The following is a 22,946-nucleotide window of genomic DNA, read 5'->3' as shown; positions in this document are numbered from 1 at the left end:
TGAATGCTTGCTTAAGAAAATGAGTTGTGTTATGGAAGGAATGCTCATTAGGCATATATATGTATAGCCTTACCTTGGACATATTCTTATTATGAGAAAGGAATACATATTGGCTTGGACATCACGTACACTGTAAGTTTCTTAAAAAGATGTGCAAGTTGTAAATATAATGCTTTTGGTATAGCTAGTAAATTTAAAGATTTTCAGTTAATTGTGCGATCCAGATAATTCGACATTGGTTATATATGATGTATCTATATTTGTTCGATCATTCGACTATTTTTTTTACAAACAATTTATTAAACGGTTATTAATTAAACTCAGAAGTAAATATATCAGTGATGAGAAAAATAGTGGCAAATGCTAAGTAAACCAGATGAAAGTATGCATTTTATCATCCAGATAGTTCTGGCGAATAAGGTGGATTTGTAGTTTCTGGTGAACTTGTCTCAGACACCCATCAACCTTCATTTTGACAAAGATTCCATGACAAAATGAAGCAATTTTGCCTTGTGCCACACATGTAAATCAAAACGTTGTAGATAAAAAACGTTATACGTGAATCTAATTTACTCTGATAATAACTACCCACCCCCACACACAAAAAACCAAGGGTTTTAAAAACTTATCCCAATTAATCAATTTTTTTAGAGATTCGCAGTCAAATGTAATTAACCCCAGGTGCATCGGATGGGTAAAAGAAACCGTCTGTTTTCTATAAACACTCACCGACATGCGTATCGATTTTGACAGGCGGTAATTGATAAAGGGTGTTTTGTAATTGTTTACTAGAAAATAAAATGGTACGTTGATACTAATGTAAATATGATGACATAGTTTGATGTTTGTCCATTTTTGAATTGACAAATGTGCATGTATTTTCAAGAAGGATTTGCATATCAATATAACAAAAACTACTACATGTATGACAAAAAAGTATATACAAAGGGTATTTACAAAATTGCCGAACTCACTATCATCAATGAGAGGGAAATATCAAATAAAATATGAACTGATAAAGTCAACAGTAAACCGGAAACAAATAGTCACGATGTTCCTGATTTGGTAACGCCATTTAAAAGTGAATGGTTCATGGCTTGAACCAAGTGTTATGTCTATTGAAACCACCCGTTCCATGGTGGCCATTAGAGTTCAGGGGTCATATTAACGAAGCTCTCTTTGGAATAGGAAGCGTCTTAGGATGGTCATTGGAAACATTTTTTCCCTTTGTCATATCAACAAAAGTCTCCTTACTTAAGATACACCCTAAAATTTGTCATAAAGCTAGGATACCTCGATAGATGTCATAAGTTCATCTTAATTAAGATGAATTTAAGATGTCAAAAACAACATGGCCGCTGAATATGTTTATCTCAAAACGAAGAAACAAAATTTGACGAAATTGAGGATTACCCATTAGACTATTATTTTAACATCCACAGCTTACGGCATTTACTTTAAAGCAAATGTTTTCCTGTACTATAAGGAATAACATAAGATATTCTGTTTAAATATTGTTGCCTTATTCTTCTTAACTTCAGTCTATATAATTTGAGATACGCTTTCCGAAATAAATTGGGTTCCGTTCCTTCCTACTTATGATTCTGCAATACGTATTTAACGACTTTTGAAATTAAAAGTAATGACTTCTGCTCGATTCTTTACGTGAATCAAAACTAAGGCCTCGAATTGACCATAGATAGGTATTAGTTTTAAATTGTACTTGTATATATTTCATTAACGACAAAAATGTCATTAGAATTATAAGTGTTAATTTTTGTAGAATGTACGCATGCTCTGTATATTTTATAAATTTGATATATAATACCCCTTGTCAATATTTTCACCATTCAGTTTTTATTAATTATTCGACATTAAATCGTCATAAGACATCTTAGGGTGGTCGTAGTAAGGATCATCCTAAGATAGCTGCGGTTTACACCGTTCGACGTGTCTCATGCAGACATGTCCTAAGACCATCCTAATTTTATTCCTAGACATGACTTAAGACGTATCTTAGGATACTTTCACTGAAATTGCAATAGGTATAGGTTTGTGTTGTGCACACTAAAGTCAAATTGGTAAACAGTCACTCAGTGTCAGACTAAGCGACTGGTGTAGTATATAGTCAATCGGTGTCAGATTAAACGACTTGTGCAGTAAATAGTCAATCGGTGTCAGATTAAACGACTGGTGTAATAAACAGGCACTCAGCGTCAGACTAAACGACTTGTATAGTAAACAGTCACTCGGTGTCAGATTAAACGACTGGTGTAATAAACAGGCACTCAGCGTCAGACTAAACGACTTGTATAGTAAACAGTCACTCGGTGTGAGATTAAACGACTGGTGTAGTAAACAGTCACTCAGTGTCAGATTAACCGACTGGTGTAGTAAACGGTCACTCAATGTCAGACTAAACAACTGGAGTAGTAAACAGTCACTTAGTGTCAAACTGGTGTAGTTAAAGACACGTTTGTCGTTATTTGCGGCGTTGTAAAGGAATAATCTACGATTAGGTCTTGCGATAAGGCGAATTATTGCATTTCACGTTATTCGTTTCTTTAATCATAAAGTATTGTACTGAGTTGACCACTAGTGTCATGTTTTAAAAATGAAGAGAAGGAAGCTTTGTCAGTTTTCTCTTTAATTTCAAGCTTTATTGGATATACTAATTGTTAAGAAGTCTTTATGAATGACTTATGTATAACGGGAAAACTAAAATAATCTAACTCATAACAAGACTGCACGATTACAAGTCAACATGTTGACATTTGTCATACATCGATTATATACTAACGTAAACAATAAACTTGTATAATATGTTTCTGTATGAATAGGTATGGAATTGTGAAACATACAAAATACATATAATGACTTCTGTAATACCGAACACCCAAAGGATATCGTATATGATATAATCTGGCAATACCAACAACGTTATCTATACGGATCAATATTCATCTCCAATTTTTGAAAGGGGCAATTAATAACCTTACAAACTTGACTTTTTTGAAGAAGAATGAAGTAGACTGGAGGTCAAGAATATAGCATTCCTAGTAAGATTGTCATGCAATATGAAAGTGGTTTAAGTACAAATTCTAAGATAAACCATGACTGAAATTTCTATGACGAAAAGTATTCAAACCTTAACAATTGAGTTTAAATACGTTAAGAACATTTCATTACACTACGTCTACACCGTCCGGCTGTTAATTTGGGAAGGCTAATTAATTTAAGACATATCTTTTCCCTGCTTTATGGTATATGTGAATACCACCTGTACTATCACATTCGACCAATGGGTGCTTACATCTTATTGAATTAAACATATAATTGCGAATGAACTGGACTCATCCGTGATGTCATGCAAAATATTAAATCCTTCTTGGATGTAAAGAGATTACTTTCAGAATTTTATTTGTATTAACCCTGTTGCCTGTCTCTGAAATTAATGCGAGTTATAAATTTATGGTTATCTTCGATTAATGTTTCAAATGAGATTCTGTAGGCATTATGGGTAAAAGGCCTCTCATTCCAGGCTGTAAGTACTGATTTGTCGTAGGATTTACCGTGAACGACTTAATGAGATTTGTTGAGTCTAGCTTAAAAATCTAAATCAATTTTTGGTAGGATTCTTAACTAACTTCTAGGATTTTGTTCACGTTTTTAATCAGCTCTGAGTCGGCGTTAAAAAATGAGGAAATACTAGAACTTTCTGTATCATTGTATTCCAAATAAAGAATTGTCATTATTTAAATTGTTTTGTATTCATATGTCATTTGTATTGTTATTTCTCAGAGGAAAAACTGACTGAGTAAGCTTAACTCTATTTACCCAATTGTAAACAAAACTAACATTACGGTGTGCTGACATCAAAACATTACCCCAAGGACTACAACAAGCTAACGGCAAATAGAAACAACAGACACTATACAGAAATAAAACTTTAATTACAATGAAACTAAATTTCAATGAGCAACCTAGCGGATTCCTCCGACTAAAATAAAAATAATAGCAAAGAAAAAAGTTAGATAAGGTATAACATGGAAGAGGAATCATAATGTATTGAATAAATTTTCCCTGTGTTGAATACGGATATACCATATTTGCAGTCTAATTCTTCGTGGCGACCGCTAACTTCACATATACCAGCTCTGAGAGCATGTTTGTTAGAGTTTAAGTGCGTTGCAAACAAACCATGTAATTTAGGAAAGCTTTATAATTTAACGCTTGAGTCGAGAGATGAAAACTCATATGCAGTCATAGGACTTTTTAGTTACCTCCGATTTTGTAAGTAATCACAGTGTCTTACAAAATTTATATAAAGCAGAAATTAGTAAACCAAAGGGCTTAAAGTCTTCTTGCATCTAGTGTTTAATGGCGGTTGACTGCCTTGTGGGAATTATGTCCATATATCCGTATGACATGGGAAACAGTTTCCAAATTAAAACAGTAATTACTGCTTTCGTGCACATTACACCTTGTTTTCTCAGAAACAACAAGTCAAATTACTTTATTATTCCATATTTACCAAGTCCTGACAAATTGCACAGCAAATGGTATCGTTATAAATACTATTTAAATCTTTTACTAAAACGGTATCTAGGTAAATATTATTTCAATTAGGGAATGTTGAAAATGTTCAAATTATTTATTAGACAAATATGAATATATCGACTTTACACAGATTCGTTTCATATCGACGACTAGTCTTTGCTCTTAAAGTTTATTGAAAAATCTTATGAAGCGAGAGAAATGCATAGCTTTTTATTAAATATTCAGAATCTTAACGAGGCACTATATTCAGCAACATTTGGATCTGTTTACATAACCTGTAAAATGGTATGTACATTTTCTTTGTAAATTAGGTTGACTTTATGGTCATTATTCTTTATGTCAAATGCAGTATATAACAAAAAAAATATGTTTTCCTGGATAAAAATTGTTCAGACAGTAGATTATGCATACATGTAGATGGTAATAATAGCATTATCATACGGAACAAAATACCATATTTTAGAAAACATTTTTTAATATGCCTCAAATTTATTTACCTAGTCAGAAGCTGCAATTTTAAAATTATGCTATTTTGGAAAAAAAAATCTTTGCTAACTGTTGCAGTTAATTCCGGTTTATTGTCTCGCCTGCAACATTTGTCGTGAAAGAGTAGACTTCGATATTATTTTCCGGCGTCCACGATAACATTTCTGATTAGGTCAGCTTATGCTTGGTCATGCAGTTGCATTACATCACTCTACCACAAGTTTGTATCCATTTTGTGCATATGTCGCGGCAGTCAAGGTTTATTGACTTCGAAATTTCATATTTCACGTCATGATTTTCATGTTAAGTTTTCTGATTAGGTCAGTTTCATATGAACCTTTTATGTTATGTCAATCATATTTTCTATGCGTAAGTATCACTCTAACACAAATCTGTATTCATTTTGTGCATATGCCCCGCAGTCACGGTCTATTGACTCGAAATTTCAAATGTAATGTCAAGTTCTTTCGACAGTCGAGACATATATATGCATTAACTGTTTAATATTAAATACACACGTAAAACGAATGTATTTGGATTTTAAAGGTACTCATATGTTACAAAACATGATTTATTTGTTTGCTATTATCATGCTTTATATCTGAAAAAGAACTGTGTAAATTGCAATCGATCTTTCCTTTCAACTTATTAAAAACATATTGGATATGTAAATGTTTTCATTTTAAAGTATTAGCCTGTAATTTTAAAGTTAAATGTAGTAACAATTTGTTTATATTGCACTGTATGTCTCGTATAAGTTAAAGCGGTTTTTCTGAATACGATTTTGTTTGTGTACTGTGGTGTGTTTTGAATAATTTTTAATTCTATTTTCAAAGTTATACATGAAAAGTTAATTTTTACTATTTCTTGACTGTTGAGTCGAATCAAAAATGTGACCGAAGTAAATGGAAGTAAATAGGTGGCTCCATCCTTAACTATGTATACACGATTTGGCATTTCATTCCGATTTTTTTTAGCATGGTCAGTATACTGGTACTTCCTTTGCTTAATAGTTTTTCGAGAGTCATTCTTAGGACTGGGAGAATGGATTAGGTGCACCAGTGGGGTAAGCGTCCTCTGCTTTTCTAGAAACACTCGCCGAGTTGCTTATAATAAGTCAACTCCGGGTAGACGAAAGAGGAAAGGAAAACTATGACACGTTGAACAAATCAGTTTTCATGGTGCAGATGGATACACTGTAACGATCCACGAGTTCATGAAAAACGACCATAAAATTCCTGTAGTGATGACTTCAATCTTATAGCAACATAACCCTGTTCCAGAAGCCTAATTGTAAGAAGTCTAGCACAATACAAAAGTCTGCGTAGTTACGGCAAGATCTGGCATAACGTATGAGTTGTGATATGAAAACTCCATACGCAGGTGCTGAAGGGATGTTGCCACAGATGAAAGGAAAGTTGACAATTCTGAATGAAAAGTCATAACGTTTGTCGTAAAGTTTTGTCAATAGTTTCCCTTTACCATCGATCTCTAAATGTAGGTGAAGATATGAGGATGGCTTCACAGTGTCTGCAGTATCCTTTATCTCAAGCTCTTTGTTGGGTAGATGCGATGTGTCAAATCCCCGAAAAATAGGATTGTTTAACGATAAACGTCATCTATATAGCGGAAACTGAGATTAAAGGATCTATAGCTAAACGATGCTATTGCTTTCTGATCAGATCAGCTATAAAGTCAGCCTATAAAAGTGAAGGAATAGGTCAGCAAGTAGAAAAAAAAGGAATATTCGAGTTTTGTGGCCGCAGTACATTGAAGTAATTACCTAAGCTACTTAAAACTATTTGTGAATCATCACTGCAGCCGTCGTAAATCTCAAATGATGCATCCAACTCAATTTTATATTTTTGTATGTTAATCGAGCTACTGGTGTTATTATGCTGTATTTATCTCCGAGAATTATAGTTGTTTATACATTTCGCGGTTTCGAATATCATTTTCTATGAAATACCGATAATGTATGACATTATCAGAGTCACGCGTGTGGAAAGAGATAGAACCAAGATTTGATTACTTCTTAAAGCCGATATTCATACGTAATCATGGATTCAACAAAGCATAAAGAAGTTTTATCAAATAGAAAATAAAAATGGCTGTATGCTTTAACACCGTTGTATCAATACTAGAAGTGAACAATGTTACGAAAAATCGAACGCACATCGTGATATAGTAACGTACGCACTAAACAAATACCTACAATTACAAGAGTACCGTAAAACGCAGTGTTAACGAGCATATTTCATAGTACATGGGCGGAGATAACCGCCAGTACCCTAATCATCAACCCCAACATAATTTTCAGGTACCCTTATACCTCCCCTTTACGAACCAATTTGTCCCTCAAAAATAAACTGAAGCATATACTAGTATGTAACTTTGGTCACTTTCTATACCTCGTTGAAACTCTTTTTTTTTTACTCTTCAAACTTCCACTTTCTACAGACCGGAGTGAATGGACATTTTATAGTTATATCATCAAGCAGCCAAATATCTCAATCCTACCAAGATATTTGCTGTAACCCTTACGGTTCTCGAGTTAAATGCAAACTTTTACCTCTACCCCACCAAAACATCGCTTAAATGGACATTGTTTTCAATGTTAAAACCCCCAGAGAATACGGCTCTACAATTTACAGCTCTATGAAACCATCATTCGAGAGGTAATTTAATTTTCAACATTATGAAACCAAAAAAGGCTGATTTTCCTTTATGAATCAACCAAGAAAATTAAAACTATTGCCCCGACCCCAATAAAACAGGACTCGGTTCTCATTAACAACATACCAACACTGTCAAACCCATATTTGGACATTTGATGTTCCTGCTCAATTCAACCGATTTGTTTTGTCTTGTTTTGTCTTATTTTTTTATTAACTAAAACTCCGAAGGTATTCACCAACCCAATAGTCAGACAAGTCTGTTCCCGAATTATATCATATTTTATTTCTATCAAAATTAACAGTATTGAACAATTTCAAAATACCTAATATACCGAGGCTTGTATTGCACATGGTAGAACATTATATATATGTGACATGCATCATTAATTTGATCCTCTATCCTACATAATAACATCTAAATGAACTGTCCCGTACTACCATACATCGTGTACTAAGTTACAGCCCTAGATTAATCCTACGAGGAGGAATGACCCGGCCAGCGAAAGCTATATTTTATAGCCTAGCTGGCCGAGTGGTCTAGGGCGCTGGACTTTGTGCGGGCGGTGTTGCCATAGATGTCACAGCGGTACGAGTTCGAGTCCCGCGGAGGGAACGACCAAAAATTTGCATCGCAAATTTGACAGTTCTAACATCGTTGGGAATTTTTCAGACCTTTCTATACCTTTACATATCTTCCCTGTATCAATTTTATCCGATGGAGCAGTGTAGCGAATAGAGTCGTCACATTCTGAGACGTTGAATATATATATATATATACCAAAATGGACTTGAAATAGTTTAAATAAGTCTTGGGCTCGTTTGAAAGCTGATACTGCATATATGTATTGTATCATGCAAAAGCTTGTCTGAACTTTGGTATTTCAAAACAAATTGACAATGACATAAAAAAAAATCTGAAATTCCAAAAATTGATCTTTTTACGATTACATAATAATTGTGATCCAAAAACTATAAAGGAAAAACAGAGAAAATATCAAATAAGTAATTTTTACTGCACATAAATATGTTTTTTACATTACAAATATATGTCACTGAAAGCGATTTTAGGTTGGAATGGGTTAATACTTTACATGTAACTAAAAAAAAAATAGTGTTACTGAAACTTTTTTTGCGCCAATAGAAAGCTGGGAGCTTCGGCTACCTAGTGATACCTATATATATATTCAATTATTGCATATATGACGTCCTAGATTAACTTAGATGCTTGAAAAATTTAGTAACAAAAATCTCGGCTATTAACCCTATGGGGTATGAATATAGTCTTATACTGAAAAAGAATATTCTTTGGCGACAAAGAGTGATTCGTTTAGAGGGATATAAAGGTTCCTAAAAATTATCAAGAAGTTGGGGGTGCCCGGTGGAATAGAATTCTGACAAGTTCACCTGCGTGCGTTCTCGACAAGAATTGAACATTTTATTTAAGTAGCACCCCAGCTTAAAATATCGGCTTATAGTCACATTCATTCTCCTTCCAACACTACCACCAATACGTGTTAGAAGTACATTTGAAGTGTACTGAAAAATTAGTGACGGAGCGTCAGACTGATACGTTTTGTTGAAGGTGACGTACGTATCTTTGAACTTTAAAAAAAATGTAGGCGTTGAGTGGAGTTATCAAAATCTCGCATATTCCCATTGGCCGATACATGATTTGCGGTACAAGTTATGCTAAGTCATGGTTTGCGTACATATAACTTTGTACTTAAATAGGCAAAGTTCTTAATCAAATGTAAAGTACCCTAACTAGCATTGCTGGTTCATTTGTTTGCCAACAATTAAAGAATCGATGTAACAAGATCAATTTTTTAACACAATTATGAGGTTTTAAACTTTATGTGTACATATTTAATTACAATGCTCGCCACTGATTTTATCTTATGGTTTCTATTTGTTCTTCATTGGTCTTAACAATGCAAGTAAAGTGAATATTTTTTAGATCAATCACCTGCAAAAATGAATACGAACAGATAACAAAGCAATTGCCCAAATATAGCTACATACTGACATTAAACTTCGAGACACATCAGTTTAATCAGTTTGTCACCTTAAATACTAAGATCAGTCTAACTTTTGATATTCGTGTGAAGGTAAGTGCTGTACTCTCTTTTTATCCAGTAAATTTTAAACAGATAAAAAAAACCTTCAAAGAAAAAAAACGAAAAGAAAATAGGTACTTGTACACATTTTCAATACAAAAAATGGCGGGTCCAGGGGGTGTCCGGGGGTTGAAACCCCCTCATTTTCACTGAAAAAAAAATTGGCTGAAATGGATAAAAGAATAGCATATAACCTCTTTTCAATGTTCCTGAGTCCGCTCCTTCTTCTAATATTTTTCTCCCGAAGAGCTAGTGTTTGTCAGTTCCCGTATTTTACCGTGTTGGTATATGGTTTAATTTCAGCTTCCACATATGTTTGAAGACGTTCACTGAATATTTTAGTATACAACTGTGTTTCTTTTAATTTCATTATTTTCCTATTTACAGTTGACATAAATAACATGTTTAATATCATTTTGAACAAAACATTTGTTTGCCTCGGATGATTTTAGTAGATTAAAAATCATTAAAAATGAAAACCGTTATAGCTTGTAATCAAAGTATTGTAGCTATTCCTAATTGAAAATCGTCTAAGCTATGAAATATTGATAAGGCTATAAGTGGCTTATTTCAGTCTTTCTAAATGTCATGTGATGCATTTTCTAACAAGCGAAATATAAATGTATTGATACTGGTTATTTGATTAATCATTTTTCTTGTTAAGTTGAGTCGATAAATTCATCATATTTCCATCGATCTTTAGCATCTTTTTACTGCTTTTATTTTCTGCACAAGTAGCCAGCCCTCTCAGAAATTGCAAAATGCTGCAATGTCAGGGAAATGTAAATGATTTTACTCGGCGTTATCAGGTTAATTCAGTACTGATCAGGACTGTAGCGGGTAGTGAACAAGAAAACGAGCGTCTGTGTTGAGCTTGTCCTATTCAATATGTTATTGAAGTTAGTGGGTTTTTTTTTTCAGTTTCGGCTATGAAAGTTGTTCATTCAAACTCGTAAAAATATCTTCCAGCTGAATATATGGCGTTGGTAACTGAATAGAAATACCAACTTCTATAAAACCAAGATATGTTAAAATTTCCCGTTGCTAAGTATAGAGCCGGTAATTTGTCATAAAAACACTTTATGGGCTATGCACGAAAAAAATCGTGAAAAAAAAACACTTAATTTTCTTAATATGACAGCAAAAAACATTCATGAACTCTATTTTCTACTTTTATGTGTAGTTTTATATTGTAAATAAAAATTAATGATTGCACAATTCTTCATGTCAAAATGGTATCAAAAATCCGTATGCATGAATTAAAAATGTAACATTTTTTTTCGCAGTGCACTGTATCAAAACATAGAAATAATATACAATAAACCCAGATTGTTTAATGAAGTAGTGCACTGAGAACTAAGTTTTGATCAGAAAAGGTGATTTGTCGTCGAAGAGAATATCTTTAACAATGCATTATTTATCATGTAACAGTATAAATTTGTGAATATCGGCGAAAAAAATACCGAAGCGTTAACAATGGGACAATTCAAATACGTCAAGATCAAAATACAGGTCCAGAGCAAGAAATCGGGAAACAAAGATGATCTGCATTCACAGTGTAGTGAATCGAATAAGATAGATTACATGTAAATATAATAATGAAGATAGGAAAACAAGACGTAACACAATCTAAAACACTAGCAATATGACTTTCCACAAAACCCGGGGGTAACATCAGGTGCTCAGGAAGGATAAGCATGTCCTGGTCAGCTAGCAACATCCGTGATACTGCAAGAGGGTTAGAATTCTGTAATAGCATCTAGCATCAATAATGCAGCCACCGGAAATCATATATAATTCTTTGCTTTTATAGAGAACAGTTGTTACAATTTTATAACGTTTACATGTATGCATACTTCATGCTGCATTCCTTTTTCAAGGTTTCCTGTACCTGACACCACAATACACCTGCGGGACTACCTCAATCCCTTCTCTGTAATTTTACCAGTTATGTAAAAGCGTATTATAGAATTACTCTAGATTCTAAATGTATGTTTGTTTTGTTTTTGAATTAACGTATAAACGATTGATTGCACTATCAAATATCAGTTATCACTCACCGTAGGTTCGTTATTCGAACTGCTTTAATGGACATTTTTGATATAACCATTGAAATACATATCAATATAGTACACGCTTTTAACTTTCAAAACGACTTACTGTATAGAATGTCGTGTTGGTCTTGAGATAGGCCGAACCAACCGATTGAAAGAATAAGTAATCAGGCTTGACTTTATTATTCCAACGATTTGATATCGTTAAAATGACTTCATTTTTTCCTAATCTTAATTAAGGAGTTTTACTAAACTATGTTCGACTTTCACATTCTGATACAGGATCAGATGGACTTATGACATGAGGTATTTTATTAATATCTAATGCATATTGTTGTTTGAATATATTTTTAATCCATATTTCAACTTTTTCAAGTAAAACATGCGCAGAGGAAGAAGGGTATACCCTGTGAAGAAAAACAATACGACGACCCCAAGTAGCTAAACTATGATTAAATATTTTAAAATGCGTTTTTTTTTTTTCTGAAATAGCTAAAGAAATGTAGAAATATACAGATTTCCAATTTGAAAGAAAACAAATGTTTTCTAATTATCAATTTTGTTTTATACTAGTAACTGCGGTTGACTCATTTTATATTGTTTTGAAAAAAACATGTTTTGTGTTTTATATCTAAATTGATATATTTACTCATCAGGCTGCAACACAATCGCTAAAGGCTTACGTATTTAAAATTTGAGGCTGAGGAACAACCACTAAAGTCTTACGTATTTACACTTTCAGGCTGCGGAACAATCACTAAAGGCTTACGTATTTACACTTTCAGGCTGCGGAACAACCACTAAAGTCTTACGTATTTACACTTTCAGGCTGCCAGTTTAAACAAGTACGTGAGATATTCAAAAACAATGAATTCCCTGACACAAGTAGAGATAGACTGTAAGTTTGATATATTGCTGTATTATTCATTTTACCATTCTTCTACTTGAATTTTAATACATATATGTCATTATACAAATGACTTTCACTTCAGATTGAGATAATTTCTTTCTTACTTACTGTTCGACTTTAAAGCACATTATTGGTTTTGATAGATATTTTATTATAGAACTACTCTTATTGTTACTTAATCATACTTGTATGTCTCTAATCGTTTATTGTACTGTATATGCCCATTCAGGGCCCCTGATTGGATCAAATATAAACATGTATTTTTGTATTCTTGTGAAGATTATCACGAAATGAAATTGAACCTACACCTACTTTGAAATACACGATCCTATCTGCGATGTATTGCATTTTGAAATAAATAACTATGAACACACAACCCATCCCAATGCATGTAAACAGCAATTCAAGAAAATTGACTTTTATACTATACTCTTGACAAGTGAATTATAACCGCACCAACCATTTCGCTTATTTCTGTTAAATAAAGAAGACAAAGTCCGTTTCGAATAAATGGAATTTATTAAATGGAAATAAAATATGTTAAAGAAAAATGTAAAATAACAGGGTGAGTAAAAGTTTTGTACTTATATGCATATATTTAATTCCTGTTATCAATGATGAATCATAATACAGAAAGATGTGACTCCTAGGCATTAGATTATATTTACAGCTGTACATAATGATAATGATAAATACTAGTACATGTAGTAGTAGTAGTAGTAGTAATAATAATAATAATAATAATAATAATAATAATAATAATAATAATATCCTTGATTACTCTTACCATTAATCTAGAAAAGATGTTGGCATGTTTGCTCAATCATCAAAGTAAAATGAAACTGGATATTATCTTGTGGAGTAAAACATAAATAGCGTCTTTGTACAATGTGACAGGAATAACTTATAATGCTGTTATTTTGTGTTTTATTTTATTTCTTTTTTACATTGGTGACACCCCAAGAATATTTCTTCATCCGCCTCTGATGCAGGCGGTTTTTTAGGCGTGGACGGGAATCAAATTGGTGCTAAGCTTCGGATTTATTTATTATTATAAAATATATGTACGTCGATTTTTGTCTGAATTAAATAATAGCGACATATGTTTAATCCCATCGGGTTTAAACAACGTAACAGTCTTAAAGAAAATTATTGAAATATAGTACTTGAATATTACATAATTAAAACCCATGGTCAATATTTACACTTGATGAAAACGATCAAATAATATCACAAATTTATGCTTTAAAAGATTGTGGTGGTGGTTAGTTATAGGTCAATTCGATATCCAATGATTATTTCACCGTCCAAATATTCTTAGTACCTTGGGTTTTCGATTTTTCGGGAAAAAAAAACAACAGTATAGACAGTTTTCTCTTTTGATTGGAGAAGAAGCAATGTGTCGTTGTAAAATCCATGTATATTTACGAATTTTTCTTAAGTTGCTATAGGAATCGTATATATCCTATTCAAATAAGGAGATGAATCTCAAGATCTTTATTGAATTAAAACCTATTACATCGTTTCATGGCCAATTTAACGTTCACACTGATCAATATAACACTTGATTTTGTTCTCGTCTTAATTCAAAGTTCAAAGGGATGCTTCAGCTATACAATAGCTTGAAACTTATAAAGCCAGATACATACATCAAGCACGTCTCTCCTTTCTTCTCACAAATTCTAAAGAAAAGATCAGAAGTTTTAAATTATAAGTGCAATCATGGCTCCATAGTATAGATACTTGGAAAATCTCCGCTTCCCTTAGAAGAAGCATACATTCAAAGTAAAAACCAAACTATATAAAGTTCTGAAATCCTACTATAATGGCATACCTATATAAAACTCTGTATCAAGTCGATGTAATATAAAGTAGTGCTGTTACGTTATTTTTTGTATTCAAACCATACTGTCAAAAAGTCTTCAGACAGCTTCTGTCAAAATATCAACTGGTTGTATTTAGTAGTTACCGTAAAATGCAGATCATATGATTACAAGTATTTAAAAAAAATCACAAAATAAAAAGCAAACTTTGCTGGAGTTTGAAATGGCATACCAATATAAAGCTTCTGTCAAAATAACAAGTTAATGTGATAAGAAATTGTAGAGAAAACAACAGAAAAAAGTGAGGATGGACGAACATACGAACAAGTGAATAGACGGATGTACACCCGGAACTTACACCATACACCATCGAAACCGGATCCATATGTACAAATAAATCTTTTAGCAAACGGTACATGCTTATAATGAGTTTTATAAACTCATTTTCAGAGAAACATCCTGTATATTTATAATTCAATACTTTATTTAGAATTTTCTGAATGGTTCATTGCCTTTCTACGTCTCTTACTCATAGCATATTACACAAGAATAACTTGCAACTTTCCAGATTATAGAGAAGCTTTCAAGTTCTTTGACCGAGATAAGAAAGGTTACATTACAGAAGACGACTTTGCTAAGGCTCTTCAACGAATGGGCAACACGAAACCGACAGATGAGGAGGTCCAGGGTCTTTTAAAGGAGTATGACATTAATGGTAATTCAGAAAGTACAAATTCGATAATAAAATGTATATTTCAATTATTAATGTTGCAAAACTAATAGAACATAAATTACCTCATGAATATCTACAGATGTTAAAGGTGTGTGGCCGCCATGTAAGCTGCAATTTAAACAAAAGAAAAACTAGATTTATGTCCTGTAAAAACTTGATTATTCTTAATGCATCGAATTTTCGCCATAGTTGCAAAATTACATTTTAATCCCTTCTTAATTATTCCAAAGGATAATATTTCACAATAATAATATCTAGAATCCCATATTGAAAACAAAGGGTACAAAGGCCTCTAATATGTCAAACTACTTTGTACCATTTCGAGACAATTGTTGACACCTATGGTGATATGAGTACCGATCTAGAGCATAGAGTGACTTGTATCTAGATATAACTGGACCAGGAGCAGCACCTGTCGAAGTCTACATGTCATAGACTTGATTATTCCACCACTTATAATCAACGTAATGATAAGTTATACAAAAATTTAATGTCACAGAATGGCCATGCTTACTATGATGAATAATGTAATTTTATAGTGAAACCTCATTTTCGAAAACCATTTAAAAAGTTCCATTCTCTTCCCTTTATTCAATTCTCCTTTTTTTTCAAGAACGTATGCAACTAAGTATTACTGTATAGTTTGACTCCTTGACGCACGGTCATCAATTCATTCCGCTGATTGCTTATAACCCCTACATTAACATAGGGTTATATTAAAATGCAGTCTATAACAAGTTGGTTCGAAGTGGTATGTCCGCTTATATATCTGTCATTGAGTGGACATTAAATAGTACCATCGAAAAAACTTATTTACATAACTTTTTGTTACAAGGATTACCGAATCCAAATAAAATGACATCACAAGTTCTCCATTCTAAAGACCACATGCTTGGACACTCTAGATATATTGTCGAAAATGGTGTCGCTGTCCAAAGATTAAAAAAATAAATAAAATAAAAAGAAAAAAAAGTTCTAAAATTTTAGAATGATCGGGAGCATTATTTCTGTATTAAAGGTGATGGCAAAGTCACGTTTGAAGAAATGGTTGTCATGACAATTAAACGAAAGCAGTTGGAAGATGAAGATCCAGAACTGAGAAAGCTATTTGACAAGTTCGATAAGAATGGCGATGGACATTTAAGTAGGGAAGAACTTGTTGATGTCTTGACCCAGTTGGGTAATAAACTGTCTTCTCAGGATGTAGAAGAGATTCTAAGAGATTACGACGAAAACCATGACGGTTTGATACAGTTCTCTGGTAAGTAATAAACCTGAAGATTTCATTTAGGGTTCCAAGTTAGTTATTAAATAAACTTTCGAATAATAATGATTGTTTTATTTCAAATTCTATGTGATACATGATCTTTTAAAATACGCTCAAAATTGAAAATAAAATTATAACATTTTCATATTCGTGGAATTGGATTGTTTTCTTTTTATACCATCCCTCGTTTGCAAAATAGGATGGGGGTATATAATATAAGGAGTATACTGGTAATTCTTCTCCATGTGTAATTTTCTGAAATCCCGATTTAATTATTGCCTGGAGTTTTGCAGTTCAGTTATTTTGTCACTATAGTACATGTACATGGGCTGAGATAACCCCCTTCCCCCGTGCACCCCTCCTCCCACTCATCAACAAAAATATGATTTTTCAAATACCCTTATACCTACCATTTACGAATCTTTTTGTCGCCAAAAAATAAACTGAAGCATTTTTTTGTATTTTTTTTTGGCTATTTTTTATACCTCGTTGAGGCAAAAATCAATTTTTAAAGTTTTCTTTATTCTGCGGAAAGAAGTAAACTGACATATGTATGTATTATCGTGTAGCCCAATGTTTCAGCTTTACAGTGGTTTCAAGAAAGTTGCAGTAACACTTAGGGTTTAATATACGGTAAAATACAAAAATATATACCCTTACCCCGCCGAAATATCGCTTAAATAAACATATTTTTCAATGTCAAAACCCCTAGGGTATTAATGCGTCAGTAAAAATGGCTTAGTTGGTATTTTCTGTTTAGTATTATCATAATTAATACTTCTGGAGTTCTTTTGATGAATTTTGGCGATTTTTGTAGTCAGAATTTATCAAAAAATGCCACAAAATGGGATTTTCGATTTTTCGGTCAAAATTCACATAAATTCGACTCTACAAGTAATTACTCGACTAAAACGTCTCAAATTTGATATTATTCGATAAATAATTTAATTTTCTACATAGATGAACCACGAAAAACTAATTTTCAAGAAAGGATTTTCCAAACATTTTAAAAATATTACCACTTCCCATAGAAAACTGGTCTCAGTGTCAAGCAGAATACTCATTCATAGCATACTGACGTTGTAGAACTCATATTTCAGGCATACATAATTAGATAATGATGAACCCAACATATCTGATCAATTCAGGCGCTAAGATTTTCCTTTTGGGGTGACAATTACTATTTTTGGATATTCATATTTTCTTCCATTCCAACAGTAATTTGCATTTTTTCAAATATCCTACTTCAAACAAACTTTTGCGTATACAAACACATCTAAGCTTTCTAATGAGCCAAGACATCGCATACATTAACGTGTATCAAGCCATATGGGCGAAAGAATGGTACCCCATATCCACTAAAATTTCCGTGAAAAACCCAGAATTCGTATGAGGTAGATTTGCATTTTTTAAATGGGATTGGATACATTTATACCAGCCATTTATTGTAGTTGCTTCTTTGAAACTTTATATGTATAAAAAATGATAGCAAACAAAATCAAATCATGCAAAAACTAAAATATATACAATTTACATACTAAAATGCGTGATAATCTGTTTTTGATTCTGTAATTTCCCTTTTCTAAACATTTTGTCGTCTTCGGGGCAATAAAAGTATAATTTTGCTTGACAATGTGATTAATACAAGATCTCCATAATAAATGCCAGACAGACATTGTGTAGAGTTCGTGTATGCTGTAAAAGATCATTTTCTTTCACCTTGGGTCAGATTTTAGTGGGTAGAGGTACGATTCGTTCGCCCAAATGTCCTAAAACGTTAAATGGTGCATTGCCTTGGCTAATTATAGTCGACGTCACATAAATAACATACTGTTAAAATTTGAATAAAAATATTTTCTACGACTTTATTGACACCTACCGTCGTTTAGATTGTCTTAAATGACTTGCTCATTCGTTTAGCCAAACGGCTTCTCCCTAAACATTGAATCGTTAAATTCCGGTCAGATTTTAATTCTAGGTGGCAATATTTACATTGTAAAAAGTCGGCCATGTTTACAGTGATCGGGTTGCTAGGAGATGTTGTTTACGTTTAAATGGTTTGTCCAAAAACCGAAGAACCCAGAATGCAATTCGGCGTTATTTCGGATATCTCGGATTTATTTTACGCGAACAACGTATAATACCGAGAAGTTGATCAAGCAGACGATTGTCACCGGAGTTCGACGGGAACTTACGCACTTCGTTTGTAAACAAATCGTCCCGTAAAAACCAACATGGCGGATATTAGTATGGGATTTTCCCGTAAGGATTTGTTACGCATGATTTAAGCTAATAAGCGACTTGTTTTTGAGAAGCTGTTTGGCTAAACGAATGAGCAAGTCATTTAAGACAATTTAAACGACGGTTGGTGTCAATAAAGTCGTAGAAAATATTTTTATTCAAATTTTAACAGTATGTTATTTATGTGACGCCGAGTATAGAACGATAAGATACTACATAAATGTGTTTGAATATACAAAAGCTGTTTGAAGTAGGGTACTTGAAAAACATTGCCCATTACAGGTGAAATGGAAGAAATATGAAAATCCGAAAATTCTCCATTTTATAAAAAAAACTCATTATAGTCAGCATGAAAATGAAAATAATTCACCTGAAATGAGACGATATGTTGCATACATCGATAATTAAAATAATAGTACCCAACATGTCTATTGTACACCGTTTACATGCCAAACATTGAGAGTTTTAGTTCATGTTGAGGCATTTTTTATCATGGCTAAGGGTGACAATTTTCCACCTTACTTGACTTGGAAAATATTTACTACTTGGACTCGTTTTGAAGCTAAGACATTATATTAATGTACCATATCACACAAAAGCTTGTTTGAACTACGGTATTCTGAAATAATACAATGTCTTGTGATATAGAAGAAAATTCTGAAATTCTGAAAATTCCCTTTTTTATCGATTTTATAGTAATTTTCATCCCAAAAGGAAAATCTAAGAGCCTGAATTGATCAGATATGTTGTATTCATCATTATCTTAATTATGAATGCCTAAAATATGAGTTCTACAACGTCAGTATGCTGTGAATGAGAATTCTTTTGATACTGAGACCATTTTTCTAGGAGTAGGGGTAATATTTTAAACATTTTTGGAAAATCCTTTCTTGAAAATTAGTTTTTCGTGGTTTATTTATGTAGAAAATTAAATTATTTATCGAATAATATCAAATTTGAGACGTTTTGAGTAATTACTTGTAAAGTCGAATTTATGTGACTTTTGACCGAAAAATCGAAAATCCCATTTTTGGCATTTTTTGATAAATTCTGATCACGAATTTCGCCAAAATTCATCAAAAGAACCCCTGAAGTATAATTTGTGATAATACTAAACAGAAAATACCAAATAAACCATTTTTTACTGAAGCATTAATACTCTAGGGGTTTTGACATTAAAAAATATGTCAATTTAAGCGATATTTCGGCGGGGTAGTTGTACATTTTTTCCCATTTTACCGTAAAACCCTAAGTGTTACTGCAACTGTCTTGGTACCATTGTAAAGCTGCGACATTGGGCTACATGATGATACTAAATTTGCTTAGTTTGTTTACATATGCAATCCCGGAAAGGCTTAGACGCACAAACAATTGAATCGTAAAAATCTTGGCTTTTTGACCCAGTGGGGTACAAATATAGGCTTTGGCGACAAATTGAATCGGCATGGGTATAAAGGCACCTAAAAATCACTATGAAGTTGATGAGTGTGGGGGGGTGCACAGTGGACCCTTCCAGCCCATGGACTACTACTATTTATCTCCGTTCGTACTACCGTCCGTGTAAGTGTCATGCTAAGGGTACCCGCTCTTATCCATTACTCCGCCTACACCACAGAAAGGAATATAATGAAAATTTCACAGGATATTTATTTCAGATGTGCACCTCCTATTCCAGATTTTAATCGGGGGTATTCTATAACAAATCATGAACTTCGCCAGCTGATATGATAAAAGGGTACCCACCCTTATTCACAACTTCTTCTACAAAGTTACATGGAATTTAATCTAATTAAGTAGCACTCCAGCTAAGAATCCTGCAAAATGTGATTTATGGGTAAAAAGCCTACATATTTTTTATTTTTGATATTTTGCTTGGATTGCCATAGAAAGCAGAAATTAACAGACACTTGTTTATATAACCCGTGTTCTTAGGAGATAAAAAATATATAGAATGCACTGTACATTTCAAAATTAAGGGAGATAACTCAGTAAATGACACTCTAATACACTAGACTCTATTGGATTTGCAATGTTGATTATCTCCTAAGAGCAGGAAGATTTGAATAAATAATAACACATTTCATAGTATAGACCCATAAAACAACTTAATTACAAAAATTAAATATGTAGCTTTTTTTGGAAAGCGGTTTCAAAAATATCTCGAGTAATAAGGGTCTTGAATTTATTAGTTAGACATATAAAACCACAAAATTGCCTTGATATTTCTGTTTCAACGATTTTTTTTTCACTTTCCCTGACCATATTTCTGGATAGTAAATTGATTATAAATCATTAAAGTAACATTTTAGATGCAATGTTTGGCAAATTTGTGTATGTAATTCATGAACCAAGACCCGTGTAGCTCAGTACAAGAAAGACGCAAGCATACTTCATTTGAAAGTATGGATATTAGTATGGTTAAAATATTGCATAGGTTTTGATGGAATGTAATTGTACGTGCAACGATTTTTTAAAATAAATGTTGTATGATTGTGTCGTTTAAAATATTCATAATTTGGACTGAAATAATTGTTTTCATATTTTATTTGATATCTTTTCTATTACGTTTTACAGAATTTGAGAAAATGTTGATGCAGTGAAAACCCAGAGAGATTTACAGAAAAATCATTCGACTCTCTCTAGAGTCTACGTCGATGACAGACACAACTATATTGTTAAATGTTGAAATATAGCTAGCGAGTTTCCATTTAAAGAACATCCATTTTGGTGTTATGCAATACGTCAACTATGTCTCTTGTGGAATTTTAGGTATTTTTTGTACTGTTATTCGTGACGAGTTCATGGACAACAGTAGTTTTTATTACATTTGAACTTCATCAAATGAATTTAAATGTTCGAATTTGTTTCTTCAATATTGCAGGTCGGTAATAATGTTAAAAAACAATATGTAGGTGGATTTTTTTCCCATATATGCAATACACCGTCCAATTTAAATGATCGATGTAATATGTATTATTTATTGCCTCGTTGCAATTAATTAGCATTTTGAAAAGACATGTTGTATTGGATATTTTACGAGATTTACTTCTTGTTACTTATAATTTTGATAATTTCTATTTGTCATTAAGAATTAAGGATGTTTGCTGCTCATGTTCAGTCATTTTTGTCAATCTTTCGGACTTCTCTGGTTTTTTTTATGTCGTAGCATTAATATTTTTGCCAAGTGACCACACTTATCTTTTCTTAATTATCAAATCACCTTAAAATGTTATTTAGGAGTTTCATGGAATTCTTGTTATTTATTCGGGGTTTTAAATAGATAAAAGCCAATAAGACAAAACTTATGTGAAATCAAGAGAAATTCGATTCTCTTTCCTGCCAAAGTTTCAAAAACTTGTATCTCAAAAACGAACTTACTGACCCATCATTGTTTTCTGTTCATATTGATCTAGCATGAAAGATCTTAAAAGATTTTACAAGCCGATATGAAGGCCTTGTTATTTTTTTAACAGAGAAGCGAACGACCTTAAATAAATTATTTTTTTACATAAAACATAAGAATAAATTAGTGGTCTTAAATATGGAAAGTCTCTTTATATTAATAAAGCGATAAAATGTATTCATAAAGCCAATATTCTTTTTCGGACAAGTCGAATTTGTCCTCGGAAAGCTGGATTGGGCCTCAGTGTTGCCTCGGTCCAATAAATCTGTCCTTGGTCAAATACAGCTATCCTTGGATATACATGTAATAAAGGCTCAATTGAAAAAAATTCTATAACACTATATTATTTCAAATCTGATATTCATGGCATTCATTATTCTGCGATATTTCTTTCATTCTCACAAATAAGGGTAATAAAAAAATTTCGAACAGGTGGCAAACAGGTCAATACCGAGGTGCAAATGACATAGTTGGACATCAATGTTGAGCAGCAAAAAAAAGCCATCAGATATCTGGGGTGAGCTCAGGTACAGCGAAAGTGCGAGCAGTTTCGGCTTATTGCAAGACATCTACCGTGCTGCCTGATGAATGTCATGTCTGCTCAAGAGGAAGAAAATATGCGACAATATACATTGTACTAGTAACTAGTAGCTCATGGTCATTCTGAAACATAT

The 22,946-nt window shown here is 32.7% G+C and overlaps 1 protein-coding gene across 2 annotated transcripts; it reads left to right on the top strand.

Annotated features, from left to right (window-relative positions):
- LOC148623947 (calmodulin-like) lies at positions 1-22,544 on the top strand. 2 transcript variants are annotated; one of them, XM_088566271.1, is made up of 5 exons: positions 1-132; positions 12,724-12,793; positions 15,197-15,343; positions 16,380-16,622; positions 21,444-22,544. In XM_088566271.1, the coding sequence occupies exons 2-5, from the start codon at positions 12,763-12,765 to the stop codon at positions 21,467-21,469; spliced, it is 447 nt and encodes a 148-aa protein (XP_088422397.1). In that variant the 5' UTR covers positions 1-132; positions 12,724-12,762; the 3' UTR covers positions 21,470-22,544. The 2 variants fall into 2 exon arrangements, with proteins under 2 accessions (XP_088422397.1, XP_088422396.1); XM_088566270.1 differs by lacking the exon at positions 1-132 and adding an exon at positions 4,684-4,845 and having other exon boundaries at positions 21,444-22,543.
- The last annotated feature ends 402 nt before the right edge of the window (positions 22,545-22,946 follow it).

This window comes from Perna viridis, chromosome 2 (assembly GCF_037379345.1).
Source record: "Perna viridis isolate PV_CMFRI_1.1 ecotype Kerala chromosome 2, ASM3737934v1, whole genome shotgun sequence".
NCBI classification, from domain to species: Eukaryota; Metazoa; Mollusca; class Bivalvia; order Mytilida; family Mytilidae; genus Perna; species Perna viridis.
This window is presented reverse-complemented; position numbering and strand designations above follow the sequence as displayed.